Here is a 20,584-nt window from a genome sequence, read left to right as displayed (position 1 = left end):
CACAGTGGTAAAAATGCACCTATGCCAACTTTTTTGCAATGTGTTGCTGCCATTAAATTCTGAATTAATGATTATTTGCAAAATAAATTAAGGTTCTCAGTTCTAACATTAAATATCTTGTCTTTGCAGTCTATTCAATTGAATATAAGTTGAAAAGGATTTGCAAATCATTGTATTCTGTTTTTATTTACCATTTACACAACTGGTTTTGGGTTTTGAAAGTAATGAGACAAGTAACTACTTACCTTGCTATCCTCGCCATCCTGCCAGGAAGTTCTGGAAGCTGAAAAACAGCAGAAAGTTAGCAGTTGAAAATATGAACTTGGTTATTACATGTTTTTTTTATATATGTTATCATTATATTAAAAATGTTTTAAATATGTGAAAATTAAATAAGATTATGATAAATATTTTTTTTAAAGAGGGAAACTTACACATAGTACATAGTAATTTACACTAATACATGATACAATTTTTTTTTAAGATGCTAATTTTGCTCTACCAAATGCTCGTCAACTGGAACGCCAAAAACCACCAGATTCAAGGAAGATAAGCATGAAAAAGTTTGCATGCAAGAGAGGAACTTTTTTTTGTGTTAAAAAGCAGGTGATGGACTGTACCATGCTGTTTGTAGATGGGGGGTTTTCTATAGATATTATCTTTGACCACAGGCTCTGAAAACGGGAATATAGGCAAAGAGGGACATTAGAAAAAGGACAGAAAAAAAGAAGGAAGAATGAAGGAAAAAGAGGAATGCGTTAATTTTGGAAGGGGTCACATGCAAAAATTAATTGTTATAAAAGAGAATTAGGTTATTAGCAAATACAACAAAAACATCAGTAGTAAAAGCAAAACATCTCAGTAAAAATGACTAAAAAAATAGAAAAAATTACATTTTTAAAAATGTATATTTTCCATAGATACTAACAAGAATATATACAGAAACCAGTAAAAAAAAAAAAATCAAGGTAATAAGCATATTCCTTAATGGGAATAAAATTTAATAAAATAATCTGAAATCTAAGGAAATACCCTATAACTTAAGTTTAGAGGTGACAGAGCTTTCGCCGCTGCTGCTCCCAAGCTCTGGAACGACCTACCTCTGAGTATTAGACAAGCCTCCTCTCTTCCTGTTTTTAAATCTCTCTTAAAAACATACTTTTATTCCATGGCTTTTAACACTGAGTGATATCCATCCTGCAATGGCGCCCCATAATACACATGCTGTGAACCTGTTTTTATGTTTTTATTTATTCTATTTTATGTATTTATTTTTTATCGTGTTTTGTTTGTGTTGTGTTGTGTTTGCTCGGTACTCGTATTATCTTTTAACCTGCCCATTGTACAGCACTTTGGCTACCCCTGTGGTAAATTTTAAATGTGCTTTATAAATAAAGTTGATTTGATTTGATTTATAACAAAAATTTTACATACACATTTTTTTATTGTATGTTTTATTTTGTGTGAATAAACTATAACATTTTCAAAAATGTTCATAATAAAGGGAAAACATGTTTTCTGGAGGCAAAAACCAAGGTTATATAGGGAATTTTTTTTGGGGGGGGGGGGGGGGGGGGTAAACTAATAAAATGTGACTGGCCGATTTAAAAAAAAAAAAACAATCTATTACATTTGGGAATTAACGGGAATGAACAAAATGTTTAGCAAAATTGAAAAACAAATCCCTAACTTCAATGTGGGAAACTTAATGCACACAAAACCAAATATTGGGAATAAACATAAAAAAATAGTTTATCTGTAATAAATGCGGGGAAAAAATTGCATGAATTGTATGCTATTTTATATAAGCATGTATCGCTTTCATTTCAAGAATACACTAAAAAGTAGACATGAATACACATTGAAATCAATCAACATTTTTAGCGAATAAACCAGAACATTTACATGGGAATCAAAAAGAATAAACTGGGATTGATTGAAACATTTTAGGAAACAAAGAAAGAAAAAACAAATAATGACATTTTCCAATACTGGCTTACCAGGTATGTGGAAATGGCGAGGGGCAGCGACGTACGTCGACCCGGAGGACGGCGATTTTCCATCGGAGTAGGCGGATAAGCTGGGGGTACTCCGACCGCTTTCGCTACCTACATGTCGGGAGATGAGACACAAAGAATATAATCAATACTCTAGCATGTACAGTATATACGTTGAAAACAACCACAAAACTGGGAAAACTAACTGGATGCAAGTCAGCCACAAAACTAATGTTTTAGTTGACAAATTGGAAATCATGTCAGGTTATGCAAAAACTGTTATGTGCCTTAGGTGGTGGCTCCAGGTGTGGGGGTGGTCCTGTGGGGCCCACGTCAAGTGGTGCTGTGTGGGAGCTTCGGGTATAGGACGAGATGGTAGTACAAGTCATTAGTAGGGATGTTCCGATCAGGGATTTATGCTGCATATTCCGATAACGATCATCCATGTCTGAGATCGGCTGATACCAATACCAATCACATGTATTAACTGTGCAATATTCTATTGACAGTTTAAAAATATCAACTTAATACTTCAAATAGTTCCCTATTATCTTTTATTACACACAAAACAAAGTCAATAGTACACAATAACTAAACTAAAGCAAAAACTACCATCTATTACTGTCAGGTTCAAACGCTGATGGCATCTATTAAACAAGACAAGAGGCAAAGAATTAAAACAGAGACAGAATTCAATTTGGACTCAATATTGAGGAGAGTCGTCTGTACACTGTACCCTTGAACAGTATCTCAGCACGCTCTGCCAAAAGATTGCATGCCTCCTTCTTTTATTTTGGACCCTCCCCAACCACATGGCCACCGCTGTTTCCAAAGGACAAAGGTCGCAAAAAGTTCACAGAAAAGGTCGTAAACAATTCACAGAAAAGGTCAGTTCAAAAAGAGTTCGTAAAATAGTTACAAAAGAGGTCCATAAAATAGTTCAAAAAGACGTTCTTAAACCAGTTCAAAAAGGAGGTTCAAGAAGAGGGTCGCCTGGAGGGGAGTCTGGTCCTGCTTCCTCTCCGCTTTGAAGTCCTTGGGTTAGAACAGGGGTCGGCAACCCACGGCTCCGGAGCCGCATGCGGCTCTTTGATCACTCTGATGCGGCTCAGCTGCATACTTGCCGACCCTCCCGATTTTCCCCTGAGATTTCCGGATTTTGGTGCCTGTCGCAGAAAACTTCCGGGATTAATATTCTCCGATTTTCACCATAACAATAATAATAAGGGCGTGCCATGATGGTACAGCATTTAGCGCCCTCTACAATCTGTATAAACAGCGTTCCAGCCCAGCCTTTTGTTGTATGCATCTTCTACTTGCACACGTAAGTGACAGCAAGGCATACTTGGTCAACAGCCACACAGGTTACACTGACGGTGGCCATATAAAACAACTTTAACACTCTTACTAATAATGCACCACACTTTGAACCAAAACCAAACAAGAATGACAAACACATTTCGAGAGAACATCTGCACCTTAACACAACATAAACACAACAGAACAAATACCCAGAATCCCATGCAGCCCTGACTCTTCCGGGCTACATTATACACCCCTGCTACCACCAAACCCCGCCCCCACCCCAACCCTGCTCCCCCACACATCTCACCCCCCCTCCGTGCGTCGGTTGAGGTGGGCGGGGTTTGGTAGCGGGGGTGTATAATGTAGCCCGGAAGAGTTAGAGCTGCATGGGATTCTGGGTATTTGTTCTGTTGTGTTTATGTTGTGTTACGGTGCAGATGTTCTCCCGAAATGTGTTTGTCATTCTTGTTTGGTGTGGGTTCACAGTGTGGCGCATTATTAGTAAGAGTGTTAAAGTTTTTTATACTGCCACCGTCGGTGTGACCTGTGTGGTCGTTGATCAATTATGCCTTGCTGTCACTTACATGAGCAAGCAGAAGCTCCATACAACGTATGGGGCTAAATGCTGTACCATCACGGCACGTTCGAGAGAATAGTTGCCCTGAAATTCGTAGTCTGCCGGAAAAATCGGGAGGGTTGACAAGTATGACGCTGTCAAGCGCCATTCATATAAAACTTGCGGGCCGCACTAACATTAAATTTTCATATTAAGATGTGGGCCGCGTGTCTGAGACCCTTGGTTTATACATAGCACAAAGCAAAAAAAACAACTTTGTATGCAGTGTTATTTCATTTTAAATTTCAAAATATTTTTGTGGCTCCCATTGTTTTCTTTAATTTGTGAAACTGGTCAAAATGGCTCTTTGAGTGGTAAAGGTTGCCGACCCCTGGGTTAGAACAATATCTTTCTGTTGATTCCCATACATGAAAGAAAACAGGAACACCTTCATCTTGCTTCCCCCCCGCCCCTCCTACACAATGGAGTTCTACAAACCTTACTCTTGGTAGGTTTCAAACACAGCTTTTGTCTTCTTGCCTGGAACTCATTTCAACACAAAGTATTTTGTGATAACTTACAATTATTCTAACAATTACTCCTTTAAATCCTCTGTTTTTTGCCCTCAAAGTCCTCATGAGTCCAAGGAATTATTCCCCCAATTGGCAAACTTTAACAAAAACAACAAACAAGTACCTATTTTTTTTCTCCAGATAATAAAAATATCGACCTAATCTAACGAAATGTAGTCTCTGTATTTGACCAATCCTCTCCTTAAGGAGCAGTGGGCAGTCATGGTGTCGCGCCCAATGACCGTATCTCAGTGAAGCTTCCCTGTGTGGGCAACACAGAGGCCAATGTGGGCGTAGAGTCCTGCCCAAGGACCCAACAGCAGTGAATAGGATGGCGGAAGCTGGAATCGAACCGTAATGGAAGTGATTGTTATTAACTTAGGGGAGCGTCTCCACACTGTGTATAGAGATACACAATTAGCTGCTAGCTCGTCAACCAGGGGACTGAAAATAAAGACAATATTAGCCAGAAGAGATCTCAGTTTGTGATCGTGATTGGCAATGGCGATCACACATTTACTGCATCTTGAAAATCAACCGATACTGATCGGTGGCCGATCAATCGAAACATCTCCAGGCATCTGCACCAGTGACGAGGTCCAAGTGTACACCGAGGACACCAGAGAGAAGTCTCCCGGCTGACCTGGGAAGGCCTCAAGTTCCCCAGATTGGACATACAGTACAGTACCTCATAACTCACGCCACAGAGGGTGTAGGAATCGATACGGTGCATCCGTATCCACAGCGCTTCACTTTTTCCACATTTTGTTATCTTACAAACTTATTCCAAAATGGAATAAATTCATTTCTGTCCTCAACATTCTACAGACAATACCTCATAATGACAATATGAAACATTATTTTGGGTAAAATGTTTGCAAATGTATTAAAAATAAAAAAAAATATTCACAGTAGGGGTGCGCATCTCTATCTTAAAGGGGAACATTATCACAATTTCAGAATGGTTAAAACCATTAAAAATCAGTTCCCAGTGGCTTATTATATTTTTCGAAGTTTTTTTAAAAATTTTACCCATCACGCAATATCCCTAAAAAAAGCTTCAAAGTGCCTGATTTTAACCACCCGTCCATTTCCTTGTGACGTCACATAGTGAAGCCAACACAAACAAACATGGCGGAAAGAACAGCAAGCTATAGCGACATTAGCTCGGATTCAGACTCGGATTTCAGCGGCTTAAGCGATTCAACAGATTACGCATGTATTGAAACGGATGGTTGTAGTGTGGAGGCAGGTAGCGAAAACGAAATTAAAGAAAAAATTGAAGCTATTGAGCCATATCGGTTTGAACCGTATGCAAGCGAAAACGACGAAAACGACACGACAGCCAGCGACACGGGAGAAAGCGAGGACGAATTCGGCGATCGCCTTCTAACCAACGATTGGTATGTGTTTGTTTGGCATTAAAGGAAACTAACAACTATGAACTAGGTTTACAGCATATGAAATACATTTAGCAAACATGCACTATGAGAGTGCAGACAGCCCAATTTTCATCAATTAATATATTCTGTAGACATACCCTCATCTGCTCTCTTTTCCTGAAAGCTGATCTGTCCAGTTTTGGAGTTGATATCAGCAGGCCAGGGAAGCTAAGGTCGATATTCTTCTCTTGATCATCTTCGGTGGCATAAGGGACGGTGTGAGCCAAGACATCCAGGGGGTTTAGCTCGTCTGCGGGAACAAACTGCCGCCATTGCTTGCCGTGCTACCGAGGTCCTTTGTCCCTGAATTGCTCACACACTCCGGCAGATTCAATGGGGGTCTGGCGGCAGATTTCTTTGACTTTATCGTTGGAAATGCATCTGCTTTGAGTGTCGCAGGATATCCACACATTCTTGCCATCTCTGTCGTAGCATAGCTTTCGTCGGTAAAGTGTGCGGAACAAACGTCCAATTTCTTGCCACTTTCGCATCTTTGGGCCACTGGTGCAACTTGAATCCGTCCCTGTTCGTGTTGTTACACCTTCCGACAACACACCGACGGAAAATAACAGAGCTGATTTGACTCAGTGTTTGAGAAAATGGCGGATTGCTTCCCGATGTGACGCCACGTTGTGACGTCATCGCTCCGAGAGCGAATATTAGAAAGGCATTTAATTCGCCAAAATTCACCCATTTAGAGTTCGGAAATCGGTTAAAAAATATATGGTCTTTTTTCTGCAACATCAAGGTATATATTGACGCTTACATAGGTCTGGTGATAATGTTCCCCTTTAAATGGCGAGCCGATATGAACCTAGATACATGGGTTACGGTACAATATATTTTAAAACATTACGAAAAAATTTAAAATGTATAAGGTAAGAACGATGTCATTGTGTTTGTTTTTAAATAGACACAGACAAAACAGGTGGATCCTGTATTAACTATGAAGAAATAGTAGAACTTCAGTGCATTGTAATCCATAAACTTTAGGAAAAGAAGATGTAACCAAAACACTTGGTTTTTACTGTTGTTTGGTCATGTAGCAACGATAAAATACTGTGCATCAAGTAGAGGTGTTATAACACTACAGTAACAGAAGTCCAAGACACAATAAAGAGCCACAGAGTAAACTAAACAGCAGCTTTAGGAAGCATTAATGCAAAAGCTCACATAGGGCTTCGGGTTTTTGCTAAAGTATCCCACACGGTATTGGCATCAACCGTATTGGAAGGCTTGTCCTGTGCATGACGTTAAAGTGCATCTGGCAGTGGAGGCTCCTCTATGGGGGTCTTGGGGCACTAGGAGGTTAACCCCTTTACTACTGTTACCCCAGGTGGCCCTTGGCAAAGGCCTAGTACCTAGCCAGAAGACCTCAACGGCGGAGCAGGCGGAAGACGGTAGATGTAAGAACCAACACAACGGCTGCGATGGCGGAAGAAGGCACCCCCACATCCATGTGGGCCCAGTTATGGGGAAATAACAACCCAAGACCTCAACGGTGGGATGGCGGAAAGAAGGCTGCAGCAGAAAAGGGTCCCCAGTCGTCTTGGACTCCATGTCACTGGACCCTGACCCGGATCTGTCAAGGATCTTGTGGTGACTGTCTGTGCACCAGTCTCCCCATGTTAAACAAAGTCACGCACAGGCATCCTCCATAAAAGGGATACACCCCTACCAGGAGGACCGTCATACTCGCTTCGAGTGACCGCCGATGATGATGATTGGAAGGCTTAGTTTACCGATAGTAATATTGCTATTCAATGCACATGTGATAATTCCGTAGTATTTGGTGGAAAATAGCAATTGCACAGGCTTTGGTATGATGAAGAAATACTCTGTATCACTAAATAAGAAGTCCCTTACTCGCTATAAGGAGAAAACCACTGTAATTGGATGTGAAGATCCTTACCAAATCGACAAGTTTGAGTGGAGGAGAGTGGAGCAGAGGTCATGACGTCTTCCCGATAATAATAATAATAATAATAATAATAATAATAATAATACCTGGGATTTATATAGCGCTTTTCTAAGTACCGTATTTTCCGCACTATAAGGCGCACCTAAAAACCACAAATTTTCTCAAAAGCTGACAGTGCGCCTTATAACCCGGTGCGCTTTATATATGGATAAATATTAAGATTCATTTTCATAAAGTTTCGGTCTCGCAACTTCGGTAAACAGCCGCCATCTTTTTTCCCCGTAGAAGAAGCGCGCGGTGCATGCTGGGATATGTGACGTTTCATTTCCATTTGTGTGTTTATGTAAAGACCCCAAAATGGCTCCTATTAAGTGTGTTGTCTGTCTAATTATAAATAATGCAGACGAGGCGTGTTAACTGAGTTCTCAACGTTTACTCACAGCGTGCTCATAACCACATTCTAACTCCCAGCATACAACAACGCTTCTCAGGGCTACCGCGCATGCTCGTCACTATCGTTGCATGCTGGGTAGTGTAGTTGTTATATTTGCTAGCTCATAACATCACATTAAGAGACACGCTTACGCGCTTAATTCAATACTCGCCGTCTTTCCGGGTGGATTGACAAAAGACCTCCAGCCGCTAGATATTGGTGTCAACAGGGCATTCGAAGCTAGACTGCTAACTGCGTGGGAACAGTGGATGACAGAAGGCGAACACACGTGACGTTCACCAAGACAGGGAGGCAGGGAGACAGCGCCAGACGACATTTTGGATCCCACATTCGCCCAACTTTTGAATTCGGACAACGAAGGAGAATAATTCGAGGGATTTATGAATGAAGAATAACTTCAGAAAGTGAGCGTTATGTTTATTTTGTGTGTTGTGACATTAACGTTCGAGCAACATTATGTTGCTATTGCTCTGCACTATTTTGAATTTTACTATGTTTGTGATTGCACATTTGCGTACATTTTGGGAGTGAACAGAGTTGTTAGAACGCTGGTTTTTAATATATTATTAAAGTTTGACTGACCTATCTGACTGTTTTTTTTGACATTCCTTTAGCGCAGCTTACAACACCGGGCGGCTTATAGGTGGACAAAGTTTTGAAATATGCCGTTCATTGAAGGCGCGGCTTTTAACCCAGGGCGACTTATGGTGCGGAAAATACGGTACCCAAAGTCGCTTTACATGTAGAACCCATCATTCGTTCACACCTGGTGGTGGTAAGCTACTTTCATAGCCACAGCTGCCCTGGGGTAGACTGACGGAAGCGTGGCTGCAATTTGCGCCAACGGCCCCTCTGATCACCACCTGTCATTCATCATTCAATTCACCGGTGTGAGTGGCACCGGGGGCAAAGGGTGAAGTGTCCCGCCCAAGGACACAACGGCAGCGATATTTGGATGGTAAGAGGCGGGGAGCGAACCTGCAACCCTCAGGTTTCTGGCACGGTTGCTCTACCCATTACGCCATGCCGCCCCCGATGTTTTTACTTTGAAGGACTTTGAAACTTATAAGAGTCTAGAAAGCTATAACCGGTTTGTTTGTGGATGGGTTCGTGACATTGGTGTAAAAACCAAGTGGGCATCGTGTCATCAACGCTAAAGTCGTGCACTCGCAGAAATGATCCGACCCATGGTTGACACGCTGAATAGTCACGGATAACCAATCCAAGGTCATCTCCGCACACTGTGCCTATCAGGCAGGATTGGGAGAATGATGTTCTCGTGTCGCTTAACTGTGGAGGCCACAGTCCGGATGACAGAAGTGTGTACTGTATTTTTATCGATACAACTACTATCAAAGTTCTTCGACGCAGCACATCAAGTTGATGCAAAGTAAGGCTGTCATTTTTTTTAGGTTAATTTTTCTACTTACAAAAATGTCCTAATTACCTGAAATGAAATGATCCGGACAAACACAAAGTTGTCCATAGCACTTCACGTCGGATCGCTTGATTGCAGCAATCCATGCTGGCCTTCTCCGTTCACTCTTCTGTTCCTCTGCTTCCCCCTGTCCAGAAATATGCTTAGGAATGCGATAAAAGCTAGTTCTATCTATCGCACCTTGATTATGGCAGTTGACAATCGCACACATCGTCGACATTATCAGAATGATCAACAACAATGATCAGCAATGCATTGTAGGACATTTAGAAAAACCCAAAGACCTCTATACTTTCCAAAGTGCTATTCTGCTGGTTACTGTGCAGCTAGGTTTTTATCTTTAGTACAATGAACAGTGTACTAGATGCTGTGATTACCTCACAGTTATTTGGCTAAGTTGGGGCTGGAAGTCTTTCAAATCAGTGTCCTTGTCTTGCGAGTTGGTAGTTTTGCTCGCATTGGCATCCATAGCTCCGTTATCGCCCGCTTGAGTGTCTCCATGCCGTCTCAACAGCTGGGTTCTCAGTCACTACTTTATCGCTGCTTTCCAAACGTAACAAATGGCCACACATTATTCCAACTGACCCTCCTTTTTAAAAAAAATCAAAACGTTTAGATTTAAGATTTGGAGGTGCATTGTAAGCTTTTTTGGTGCTGTCTGCCATGATGCTCTTTTGTTGTATTTCGCAAATGATAATGTTACTCTCGCATTACATCATCACGAAGACTCGCAAGAATAGAACGGCCATATATTGAAGAAGAACTCAAATCAACTGATTTGCGACTTTTAAACCGGACATCGACCTGTCCATACTAGATATAGATCAACCCAGAGGCTTGCCAAACGATGTATTCATATCTCTAGTTAAAATCGGTTTTCGGTTTGTAATTCACAGCCTTTGCCATAAGGATCAAAGTGAGCTCGGGGCTATCCTGTTTTAAAGGGGAACATTATCACCAGACCTATGTAAGCGTCAATATATGCCTTGATGTTGCAGAAAAAAGACCTTTTTTTTTTTTTAACCGATTTCCGAACTCTAAATGGGTGAATTTTGGCGAATTAAACACCTTTCTAATATTCGCTCTCAGAGCGATGACGTCACAGTGTGACGTCACATCGGGAAGCAATCCGCCATTTTCTCAAACACCGAGTCAAATCAGCTCTGTTATTTTCCGTTTTTCGACTGTTTTCCGTACCTTGGAGATATCATGCCTCGTCGGTGTGTTGTCGGAGGGTGTAACAACACGAACAGGGACGGATTCAAGTTGCACCAGTGGCCCAAAGATGCGAAAGTGGCAAGAAATTGGACGTTTGTTCCGCACACTTTACCGACGAAAGCTATGCTACGACAGAGATGGCACGAATGTGTGGATATCCTGCGACACTCAAAGCAGATGCATTTCCAACGATAAAGTCAAAGAAATCTGCCGCCAGACCCCCATTGAATTTGCTGGAGTGTGTGAGCAATTCAGGGACAAAGGACCTCGGTAGCACGGCAAGCAATGGCGGCAGTTTGTTCCCGCAGACGAGCGAGCTAAACCCCCTGGATGTCTTGGCTCACACCGTCCCGAAGATGATCAAGAGAAGAATATCGACCCTAGCTTCCCTGGCCTGCTGACATCAACTCCAAAACTGGACAGATCAGCTTTCAGGAAAAGAGCGCGGATGAGGGTATGTCTACAGAATATATTAATTGATGAAAATTGGGATGTCTGCACTCTCAAAGTGCATGTTGTTGCCAAATGTATTTCATATGCTGTAAACCTAGTTCATAGTTGTTAGTTTCCTTTAATGCCAAACAAACACATACCAATCGTTGGTTAGAAGGCGATCGCCGAATTCGTCCTCGCTTTCTCCCGTGTCGCTGGCTATCGTGTCGTTTTCGCTTGCATACGGTTCAAACCGATATGGCTCAATAGCTTCAGTTTCTTTTTCAATTTCGTTTTCGCTACCTGCCTCCACACTACAACCATCCGTTTCAATACATGCGTAATCTGTTGAATCGCTTAAGCCGCTGAAATCCGAGTCTGAATCCGAGCTAATGTCGCTATAGCTTGCTGTTCTTTCCGCCATGTTTGTTTGTGTTGGTTTCACTATGTGACGTCACAGGAAAATGGACGGGTGTTTATAACGATGGTTAAAATCAGGCACTTTGAAGCTTTTTTTAGGGATATTGCGTGATGGGTACAATTTTGAAAAAAACTTCGAAAAATATAATAAGCCACTGGGAACTGATTTTTAATGGTTTTAACCATTCTGAAATTGTGATAATGTTCCCCTTTAAATGATCATTCTTGAGAGGTTCCTACAGCTTATTTGGAGTCAGTTGGTTGGTTATGATTTGGAAAGGCACACACCTGTTTATTTATAAGGTCCCACATTTGACAGTGCATGGCTGAGCAAAAACCAAGAATAAAGTCGAAGGAATTGTCTGTAGACCTCCAAGACAGACATTTTCTCAAGGCACAAATCTGGGGAAAAGTACAGAACAATATCTGCTGCCTTGAAGGTCCCAATGAGCACAGTGGCCTCCATCATCCGTAAATCGAAGAAGTTTGGAACCACCAGGATTCTTCCTAGAGCTGGCTTGCCATCTAAACTGAGCGATCATGGGTGAAGGACTTTAGGGAGATGACCAAGAACCCAATGGTCACTCTGTCAGAGCTACAGCATTCCTCTGTGGAGAGAAGAGAACCTTCCAGAAGGACGATCCACCAATCAGGCCTGTATGATAGAGCCATTTCTCCCTAAAAGTTTGCCAAAATGCACCTGAAAGACTCTGAGACAAAGATTGAACTCTTTGGCGTGAATGCCAGGCATCATGATTGGAAGAAACCAGGCACTGCTCTTCACCAGGACAATACCATCTCTACAGTGAAGCATGGTAGTGGCAGCATCATGCTGTGGGGATGGTTTTCAGTCGCAAAAACTGGGAGACAAGTTAGGATAGAGTGAAAAAGTGAAGTGCTGTGAACCCTTTCCAGATGAACTGTACCTGAGTCACTTCCCGGTCCATTTCTTACACTATGTGATTCCCCTTGCCTGTCCTGTGGACCCAACCAGATGTCAAGACATTGGGTGCCTCCATACTTTTGTAACTTTACCCCTTAACGGTCGTCAACTGGATAGTTTGATGATGCTGATTGTTTTCTTCTGAAGAGTGAATGGATCCAGTCCATCACTTTTAGAACTTTTTGGAGGATATTATAGTACTCTGATGTTTGTGCTGCCAAACATTAGTCATATCGAAGGCTTGCCCACCGAGTCAAACCTAGAAGTGTCTCTCGGTTGGGAATCAATGCCTCTGAATGATGATTCCCATCCCTTCAGTTTTGAAGCAGTAAATAACAAGTACACAGACTGAAGGACAAATGGTCGAATTGATACAAAAACCACAGAACTGGAACCACATGGCAAAAACCTGCCAACCATTCACAGACAAGATAGAGAAGTAGTCTTTTACCATCAGAAGGTAAAACCAGATACAAAAAAGTCCTAGCTTTAGTGTCAGGTATAGAGTCCAGTCTGAACCCTGGGAGATGATAATGGAGGTCAGGCAACCTTTCAGACCGAAAACCCAGATTTTTATGATGTGTACTGAACTGTGTGTGTAGTATTAGTATTATTAGTATGTGAAGGCAAAACATGCTTAGTGTAAAAAAGTGCGAGCCTCACTCCATGATGCAGTGGGTTTCGTGCAGACAATCGACCATTGGCTGCTTGAAAAAGTGACAACTGAGGATAAAGTTGTAATGTTTGGAGAAAAAAGGCCTAGTTGTCAATGAAGAGTGTCCTTCAATTTTATAGTAATAAAGTCACGGGAAAAAGCTGTAATATGAAAAAAGTGGTAATTGTATGACATAAAGATTTTGTGAGCAATAAGTCGCAGTTTTATGACAATAATGATGTAATTTTATGGGGAAAAAGTCGCAATTTATTAAGAAAATGATGAGAAAACTATGTCGTTTTGTGTGGAAAAAAAGATGCAATTTTATGAGAAATAAGTACCGTATTTTTCGGACTATAAGTCACAGTTTTTTTCATTGACTTATACTCAGGAGCGACTTATGTGTGAAATTATTAACACATTACCGTAAAATATCAAATAATATTATTTAGCTCATTCACGCAAGAGACTAGACGTATAAGATTTCATGGGATTTAGCGATTAGGAGTGACAGATTGTTTGGTAAACGTATAGCATGTTCTATATGTTATAGTTATTTGAATGACTCTTACCATAATATGTTACGTTAACATACCAGGCACGTTCTCAGTTGGTTATTTATGCCTCATATAACGTACACTTATTCAGCCTGTTGTTCACTATTCTTTATTTATTTTAAATTGCCTTTCAAATGTATATTCTTGGTGTTGGGTTTTATCAAATACATTTCCCCCAAAAATGCGACTTATACTCCAGTGCGACTTATATATGTATTTTTCCTTCTTTATCATGCATTTTCGGCCGGTGCAGCTTATACTCCGGTGTGACTTAAACTCCGAAAAATACGGTAGTTATTTTACAGTAATACTATGACATTTAAAAAAAAAAATTACTTTACAGGAATAAAACTTATACAATAAGAAAAATATGGATTCCGATAGAAATGAAGGCATGATTATAAATATAATAATTATTGTAAATAGAATTGTTTGTATTATAATAGGGGGGGGGGTTAAACAAATACGGCAATAAAGGAAGAATATGAGAAAAAAGTTATGATTGTATGAGAAAACTTTGTCATTTTGTGAGAAATAAGTGGGGACATTATCAGGAAAAAAGCCAGACTGTAATATTACGAAAATAAAGTTGTAATATGATGAAAATGCTGTAATATGTATAAAAGAGGCGGAGTCTGGTAATAAAGTGGTAATTGTATGACAAAAAGGTCTTGTAAGCAATAAGTTGCAGTTTTATGACAATAATGATGTAATTTTATGGGGAAAAAGTTGCAATTTATTAAGAAAATTATGTAATGTCATGAGAAATAAGGCACAATCTATAAGAAAACTGTGTCGTTTTGAGATTTAAAAAAAAATGTATGAGAAAGTAGTTATTTTATTTATTTATTTTATAGGAAACACGTTTGGCAATTTAAAAAAAATAACTTTTCAGGAATAAAACCAATACGATGTTTTAAATATAATAATTATGGTAAATTGAATTGTTTGTATTATTATGAGGGGGGGAAAAGGTTAAACAAATACAGCAATAAAGTAAGAATATGAGAAAAAAGTTATGATTATATGAGAAATCTTTGTCATTTTGTGAGAAATAAGTGGGGACATTATCAGGAAAAAAGCCCGACTGTAATATTACGAAAATGAAGTTGTAATATGATGAAAATGCTGTAATATTAAAAAAAGAGGCGGAGTCTGGTAATAAAGTGGTAATTGTATGAGAAAAAGGTCTTGTGAGCAATAAGTTGCAGTTTTATGACCATAATGATGTAATTTTATGGGAAAAAGTTGCAATTTATTAAGAAAATTCTGTAATGTCATGACGAATAAGGCACAATGTATAAGAAAACTGTGTCGTTTTGAGATTTAAAAAAAATGTATGAGTAAGTAGTTATTTTATTTATTTATTTACTTTATAAGAAACACATTTGGCAATTTAAAAAAATAAACTTTTCAGGAATAAAACCAATACGATGTTTTAAATATAATAATTATGGTAAATTGAATTGTTTGTATTGTTATGAGGGGTGAAAAAGGTTAAATAAATACGGCAATAAAATAAGAATATGAGAAAAAAGTTATGATTGTATGAGAAATCTTTGTCATTTTGTGAGAAATAAGTGGGGACATTATCAGGAAAAAAGCCCGACTGAAATATTACGAAAATGAAGTTGTAATATGATGAAAATGCTGTAATATTAAAAAAAGAGGCACAGTCTGGTAATAAAGTGGTAATTGTATGAGAAAAAGGTCTTGTGAGCAATAAGTTGCAGTTTTATGACAATAATGATGTAATTTTATGGGGAAAAAGTTGCAATTTTTAAAGAAAATTATGTAATGTCATGAGAAATAAGGCACAATCTATAAGAAAAGTATGTCGTTTTGTGAGAAAAATTTTTTTATGAGTAAGTAGTTATTTTATTTATTTATTTTATAGGAAACACGTTTGGCAATTTAAAAAAAACAACTTTTCAGGAATAAAACCAATACAATGTTTTAAATATAATTATGGTAAATGTAATTGTTTGCATTATTATGAGGGGGGGGGGGGGGGGGGGGGGTAAACAAATACGGCAATAAAGTACGAATATGAGAAAAAAGTTATGATTGTATGAGAAAACTTTGTCATTTTGTGAGAAATAAGTGGGGACATTATCAGGAAAAAAGTCCGACTGTAATATTACGAAAATGAAGTTGTAATATGATGAAAATGCTGTAATATGAATAAAAGAGGCGGAGTCTGGTAATAAAGTGGTAATTGTATGAGAAAAAGGTCTTGTGAGCAATAAGTTGCAGTTTTATGACAATAATGATGTAATTTTATGGGAAAAAGTTGCAATTTATTAAGAAAATTATGTAATGTCATGAGAAATAAGGCACAATCTATAAGAAAACTATGTCGTTTTGAGATAAAAAAAAAAAAATGTATGAGTAAGTAGTTATTTTATTTATTTATTTTATAGGAAACACGTTTGGCAATTTAAAAAAAAAAAACTTTTCAGGAATAAAACCAATACGATGTTTTAAATATAATAATTATGGTAAATTTGAATGTTTGTAGTATTATGAGGGGGGGGAAAAGGTTAAACAAATACGGCAATAAAGTAAGAATATGAGAAAAAAGTCATGATTGTATGAGAAAACTTTGTCATTTTGTGAGAAATAAGTGGGGACATTATCAGGAAAAAATCCTGATTGTAATATTACGAAAATGAAGTTGTAATATGATGAAAATGCTGTAATATGAATAAAAGAGGCGCAGTCTGGTAATAAAGTGGTAATTGTATGACAAAAAGGTCTTGTGAGCAATAAGTTGCAGTGTTCTGACAATAATGATGTAATTTTATGGGGAAAAAGTTGCAATTTATTAAGAAAATTATGTAATGTCATAACGAATAAGGCACAATCTATAAGAAAACTATGTCGTTTTGAGATAAAAAAAAAAAATGTATGAGTAAGTAGTTATTTTATTTATTTATTTTATAGGAAACACGTTTGGCAATTTAAAAAAAATACCTTTTCAGGAATAAAACCAATACGATGTTTTAAATATAATAATTATGGTAAATTTAATTGTTTGTATTATTATGAGGGGGGGAAAAAGGCTAAACAAATACGGCAATAAAGTAAGAATATGAGAAAAAAGTTATGATTGTATGAGAAAACTTTGTCATTTTGTGAGAAATAAGTGGGGACATTATCAGGAAAAAAGCCCGACTGTAATATTACGAAAATGAAGTTGTAATATGATGAAAATGCTGTAATTCGAATAAAAGAGGCACAGTCTGGTAATAAAGTGGTAATTGTATGAGAAAAAGGTCTTGTAAACAATAAGTTGCAGTTTTATGACAATAATGATGTAATTTTATGGGGAAAAAGTTGCAATTTATTAAGAAAATTATGTAATGTCATGAGAAATAAGGCACAATCTATAAGAAAATTATGTCGTTTTGAGATTAAAAAAAATGTATAAGTAGTTATTTTGTTTATTTATTTTATAGGAAACACGATTGGCAATTTTAAAAGATAAACTTTTCAGTAATAAAACCAATTTGATGTTTTAAATATAATAATTATGCTAAATTGAATTGTTTGTATTATCATGAGGGAGGTGGGGGGGAGGTTAAACAAATACGGCAATAAAGTAAGAATATGAGAAAAACGTTATGATTGTATGAGAAATCTTTGTCATTTTGTGAGAAATAAGTGGGGACATTATCAGGAAAAAAGCCCGACTGTAATATTACGAAAATGAAGTTGTAATATGATGAAAATGCTGTAATATGAATAAAAGAGGCGCAGTCTGGTAATAAAGTGGTAATTGTATGAGAAAAAGGTCTTGTGAGCAATAAGTTGCAGTTTTATTACAATAATGATGTAATTTTATGGGGAAAAAGTTGCAATTTATTAAGAAAATTATGTAATGTCATGACGAATAAGGCACAATGTATAAGAAAACTATGTCGTTTTGAGATAAAAAAAAAATGTATGAGTAAGTAGTTATTTTATTTATTTATTTAATAGGAAAATCGTTTGGCAATTTAAAAAAAACACCTTTTTAGGAATAAAACCAATACGATGTTTAAAATATAATAATTATGGTAAATTGAATTGTTTGTATTATTATGATTGGGGGAAAAAGGTTAAACAAATACGGCAATAAAGTAAGAATATGAGTAAAAAGTTATGATTGTATGAGAAATCTTTGTCATTTTGTGAGAAATAAGTGGGGACATTATCAGGAAAAAAGCCAGACTGTAATATTACAAAAATAAAGTTATAATATGATGAAAATGCTGTAATATGAAAAAAAGAGGCAAAGTCTGGTAATAAAGTGGTAATTGTATGAGAAAAGGGTCTTGTAAACAATAAGTTGCAGTTTTATGACAATAATGATGTAATTTCATAGGAAAAAGTTGCAATTTATTAGGAAAATTAGGTAATGTCATGAGAAATAAGGCACAATCTATAAGAAAACTATGTCGTTTTGAGATTAAAAAAAATTATGAGTAAGTAGTTATTTTATTTATTTATTTTATAGGAATAAAACCAATACGATGTTTTAAATATAATAATTATGGTAAATTGAATTGTTTGTATTATTATGAGGGGGGAAAAAGGTTAAACAAATACGGCAATAAAGTAAGAATATGAGAAAAAAGTTATGATTGTATGAGGAATAAGTGGGGACATTATCAGGAAAAAAGCCAGACTGTAATATTACGAAAATGAAGTTGTAATATGATGAGAAAAAACATCATATATACTGTAACATACGGTGTATTATTTCACGTTAATATAATATTTTAAATGGGGAAATAAATATAATTTGTGCATAACCACTCCAGCAAATGGTCCAGTGTCAGCGTGGATGGTCCATGCAGCGCTACCTCTGAAATAAGGGATGAAGTTGTGCTGCTGCAGCATGGACAGAGTGGTGGGGTTCAGGTGTAAGGACACCCCCAAACTACCACATCCTGCGTACTTGGGCCCATCACCAGGACCACCAGGGGGTGGCCCAAGTGCACTGGGTTCAGGGGCCTGGCTGCTGGTTCTACTGCCAAGATAAACCTCTGCTCCTGAATGTCAATAATGAAGTTAAAGAATTCAAATCATGATAATAATATGAAACATAACACATGAAGATGTAATGTCAATACTACAACATAAGATGTCTGTCATAGGCAATACAGTGGAGTCACCATTTTACAAGATAAAGTTGTCATTAAGTCAAATTAACAACAATTTTACTATTAAAAATACATTGGTAAATTAGATGACATGAGAATAAAGTCTTCATTTTAAAACATATTCATTTTCAGACATTTGACGAAGAAAAATGAATATAATATCAAAGTCATTTGACGAGGAAAAAAAATTGCAATCGAACTGATATTGCAAGAAAAAAGTAGAAATGTTATGAGCAAAAAGAGATTTAAGAGATTTAAGGTGTGTTGGCATGTTGTGTAAATGGAAAATAAAAACAGAATACAATGATTTGCAAATCAATTCAACTTATATTCAATTGAATAGACTGCAAAGACAAGATACTTAATGTTCTAACTGAGAAACTTAATTTAAAAAAAAAAAATCATTAACTTAGAATTTAATGGCAGTAACACATTGCAAAAAAGTTGGCACAAGGGCATTTTTACCACTGTGTTACATGGCCTTTCCTTTTAACAACACTCAGTAAACGTTTGGGAACTGAGGAGACACATTTTTTAAGCTTTTCAGGTGGAATTCTTTCCCATTCTTGCTTGATGTACAGCTTACGTTGTTCAAGAGTCTCTGTTGTGGTATTTTAGGCTTCATAATGCGCCACACATTTTCAATGGGAGACAGGTCTGGACTACAGGCAGGCCAGTCTAGTACCCGCACTCTTTTATTATGAAGCCACGTTGATGTAACACGTGGCTTCAATCAATCAATCAATCAATGTTTATTTATATAGCCCTAAATCACAAGTGTCTCAAAGGGCTGCACAAGCCACAACGACATCCTCGGTACAAAGCCCACATAAGGGCAAGGAAAAACTCACCCCAGTGGGACGTCGATGTGAATGACTATGAGAAACCTTGGAGAGGACCGCATATGTGGGTAACCCCCCCCCCCCGCTAGAATGCAATGGATGTCGAGTGGGTCTGACATAATATTGTGAGAGTCCAGTCCATAGTGGATCCAACATAATAGTAATAGGCTTGGCATTGTCTTGCTGAAATAAGCAGGGGCGTCCATGAAAAAGATGTTGCTTGGATGGCAGCATATGTTGCTCCAAAACCTGTATGTACCTTTCAGCATTAATAGCGCCTTCACAGATGTGTAAGTTACCCATGTCTTGGGCACTAATACACCCCCATACCATCACAGATGCTGGCTTTTCAACTTTGCGCCTATAACAATCCGGATGGTTCTTTTCCTCTTTGGTCCGGAGAACACGACGTCCACAGTTTCCAAAAACAATTTGACATGTGGACTTGTCAGATCACAGAACACTTTTCCACTTTGTATCAGTCCATCTTAGATGAGCTCGGGCTGAAAGCCCGTGACCTTCGATCCCACAGGTGGTACTGGGTGTTGTTGATAAATGGCTTTCACTTTGCATAATAGAGTTTTAACTTGTACTTACAGATGTAGCGACCAACTGTAGTTACTGACAGTGGTTTTCTGAAGTGTTCCTGAGCCCATGTGGTGATATCCTTTACACACTGATG

At 38.0% G+C, this 20,584-nt stretch overlaps 1 protein-coding gene across 4 annotated transcripts in view; it reads right to left on the bottom strand.

The window, feature by feature from the left end:
- The window catches only part of ablim2 (actin binding LIM protein family, member 2), a 150,580-nt gene that overhangs the window by 21,763 nt on the left and 108,233 nt on the right, over positions 1-20,584 (bottom strand). The window contains exons 13-16 of one of the 4 annotated variants that reach the window (XM_072913157.1): positions 18,761-18,949; positions 2,001-2,108; positions 621-674; positions 246-283 (exon numbers count right to left, since the gene is read on the bottom strand). In XM_072913157.1, the coding sequence (XP_072769258.1) occupies positions 246-283; positions 621-674; positions 2,001-2,108; positions 18,761-18,949 (389 nt within the window). The remainder of the gene's footprint in view (positions 1-245; positions 284-620; positions 675-2,000; positions 2,109-18,760; positions 18,950-20,584) is intronic. The other 3 variants (XM_072913158.1, XM_072913159.1, XM_072913160.1) reach the window with 3 other exon arrangements.

The sequence above is a fragment of the Nerophis lumbriciformis genome, linkage group LG05 (genome assembly GCF_033978685.3).
Source record: "Nerophis lumbriciformis linkage group LG05, RoL_Nlum_v2.1, whole genome shotgun sequence".
NCBI lineage: Eukaryota > Metazoa > Chordata > Actinopteri > Syngnathiformes > Syngnathidae > Nerophis > Nerophis lumbriciformis.
Note: the sequence above shows the minus strand (reverse complement) of the source record. Positions and strands in the feature narration are given on the sequence as shown.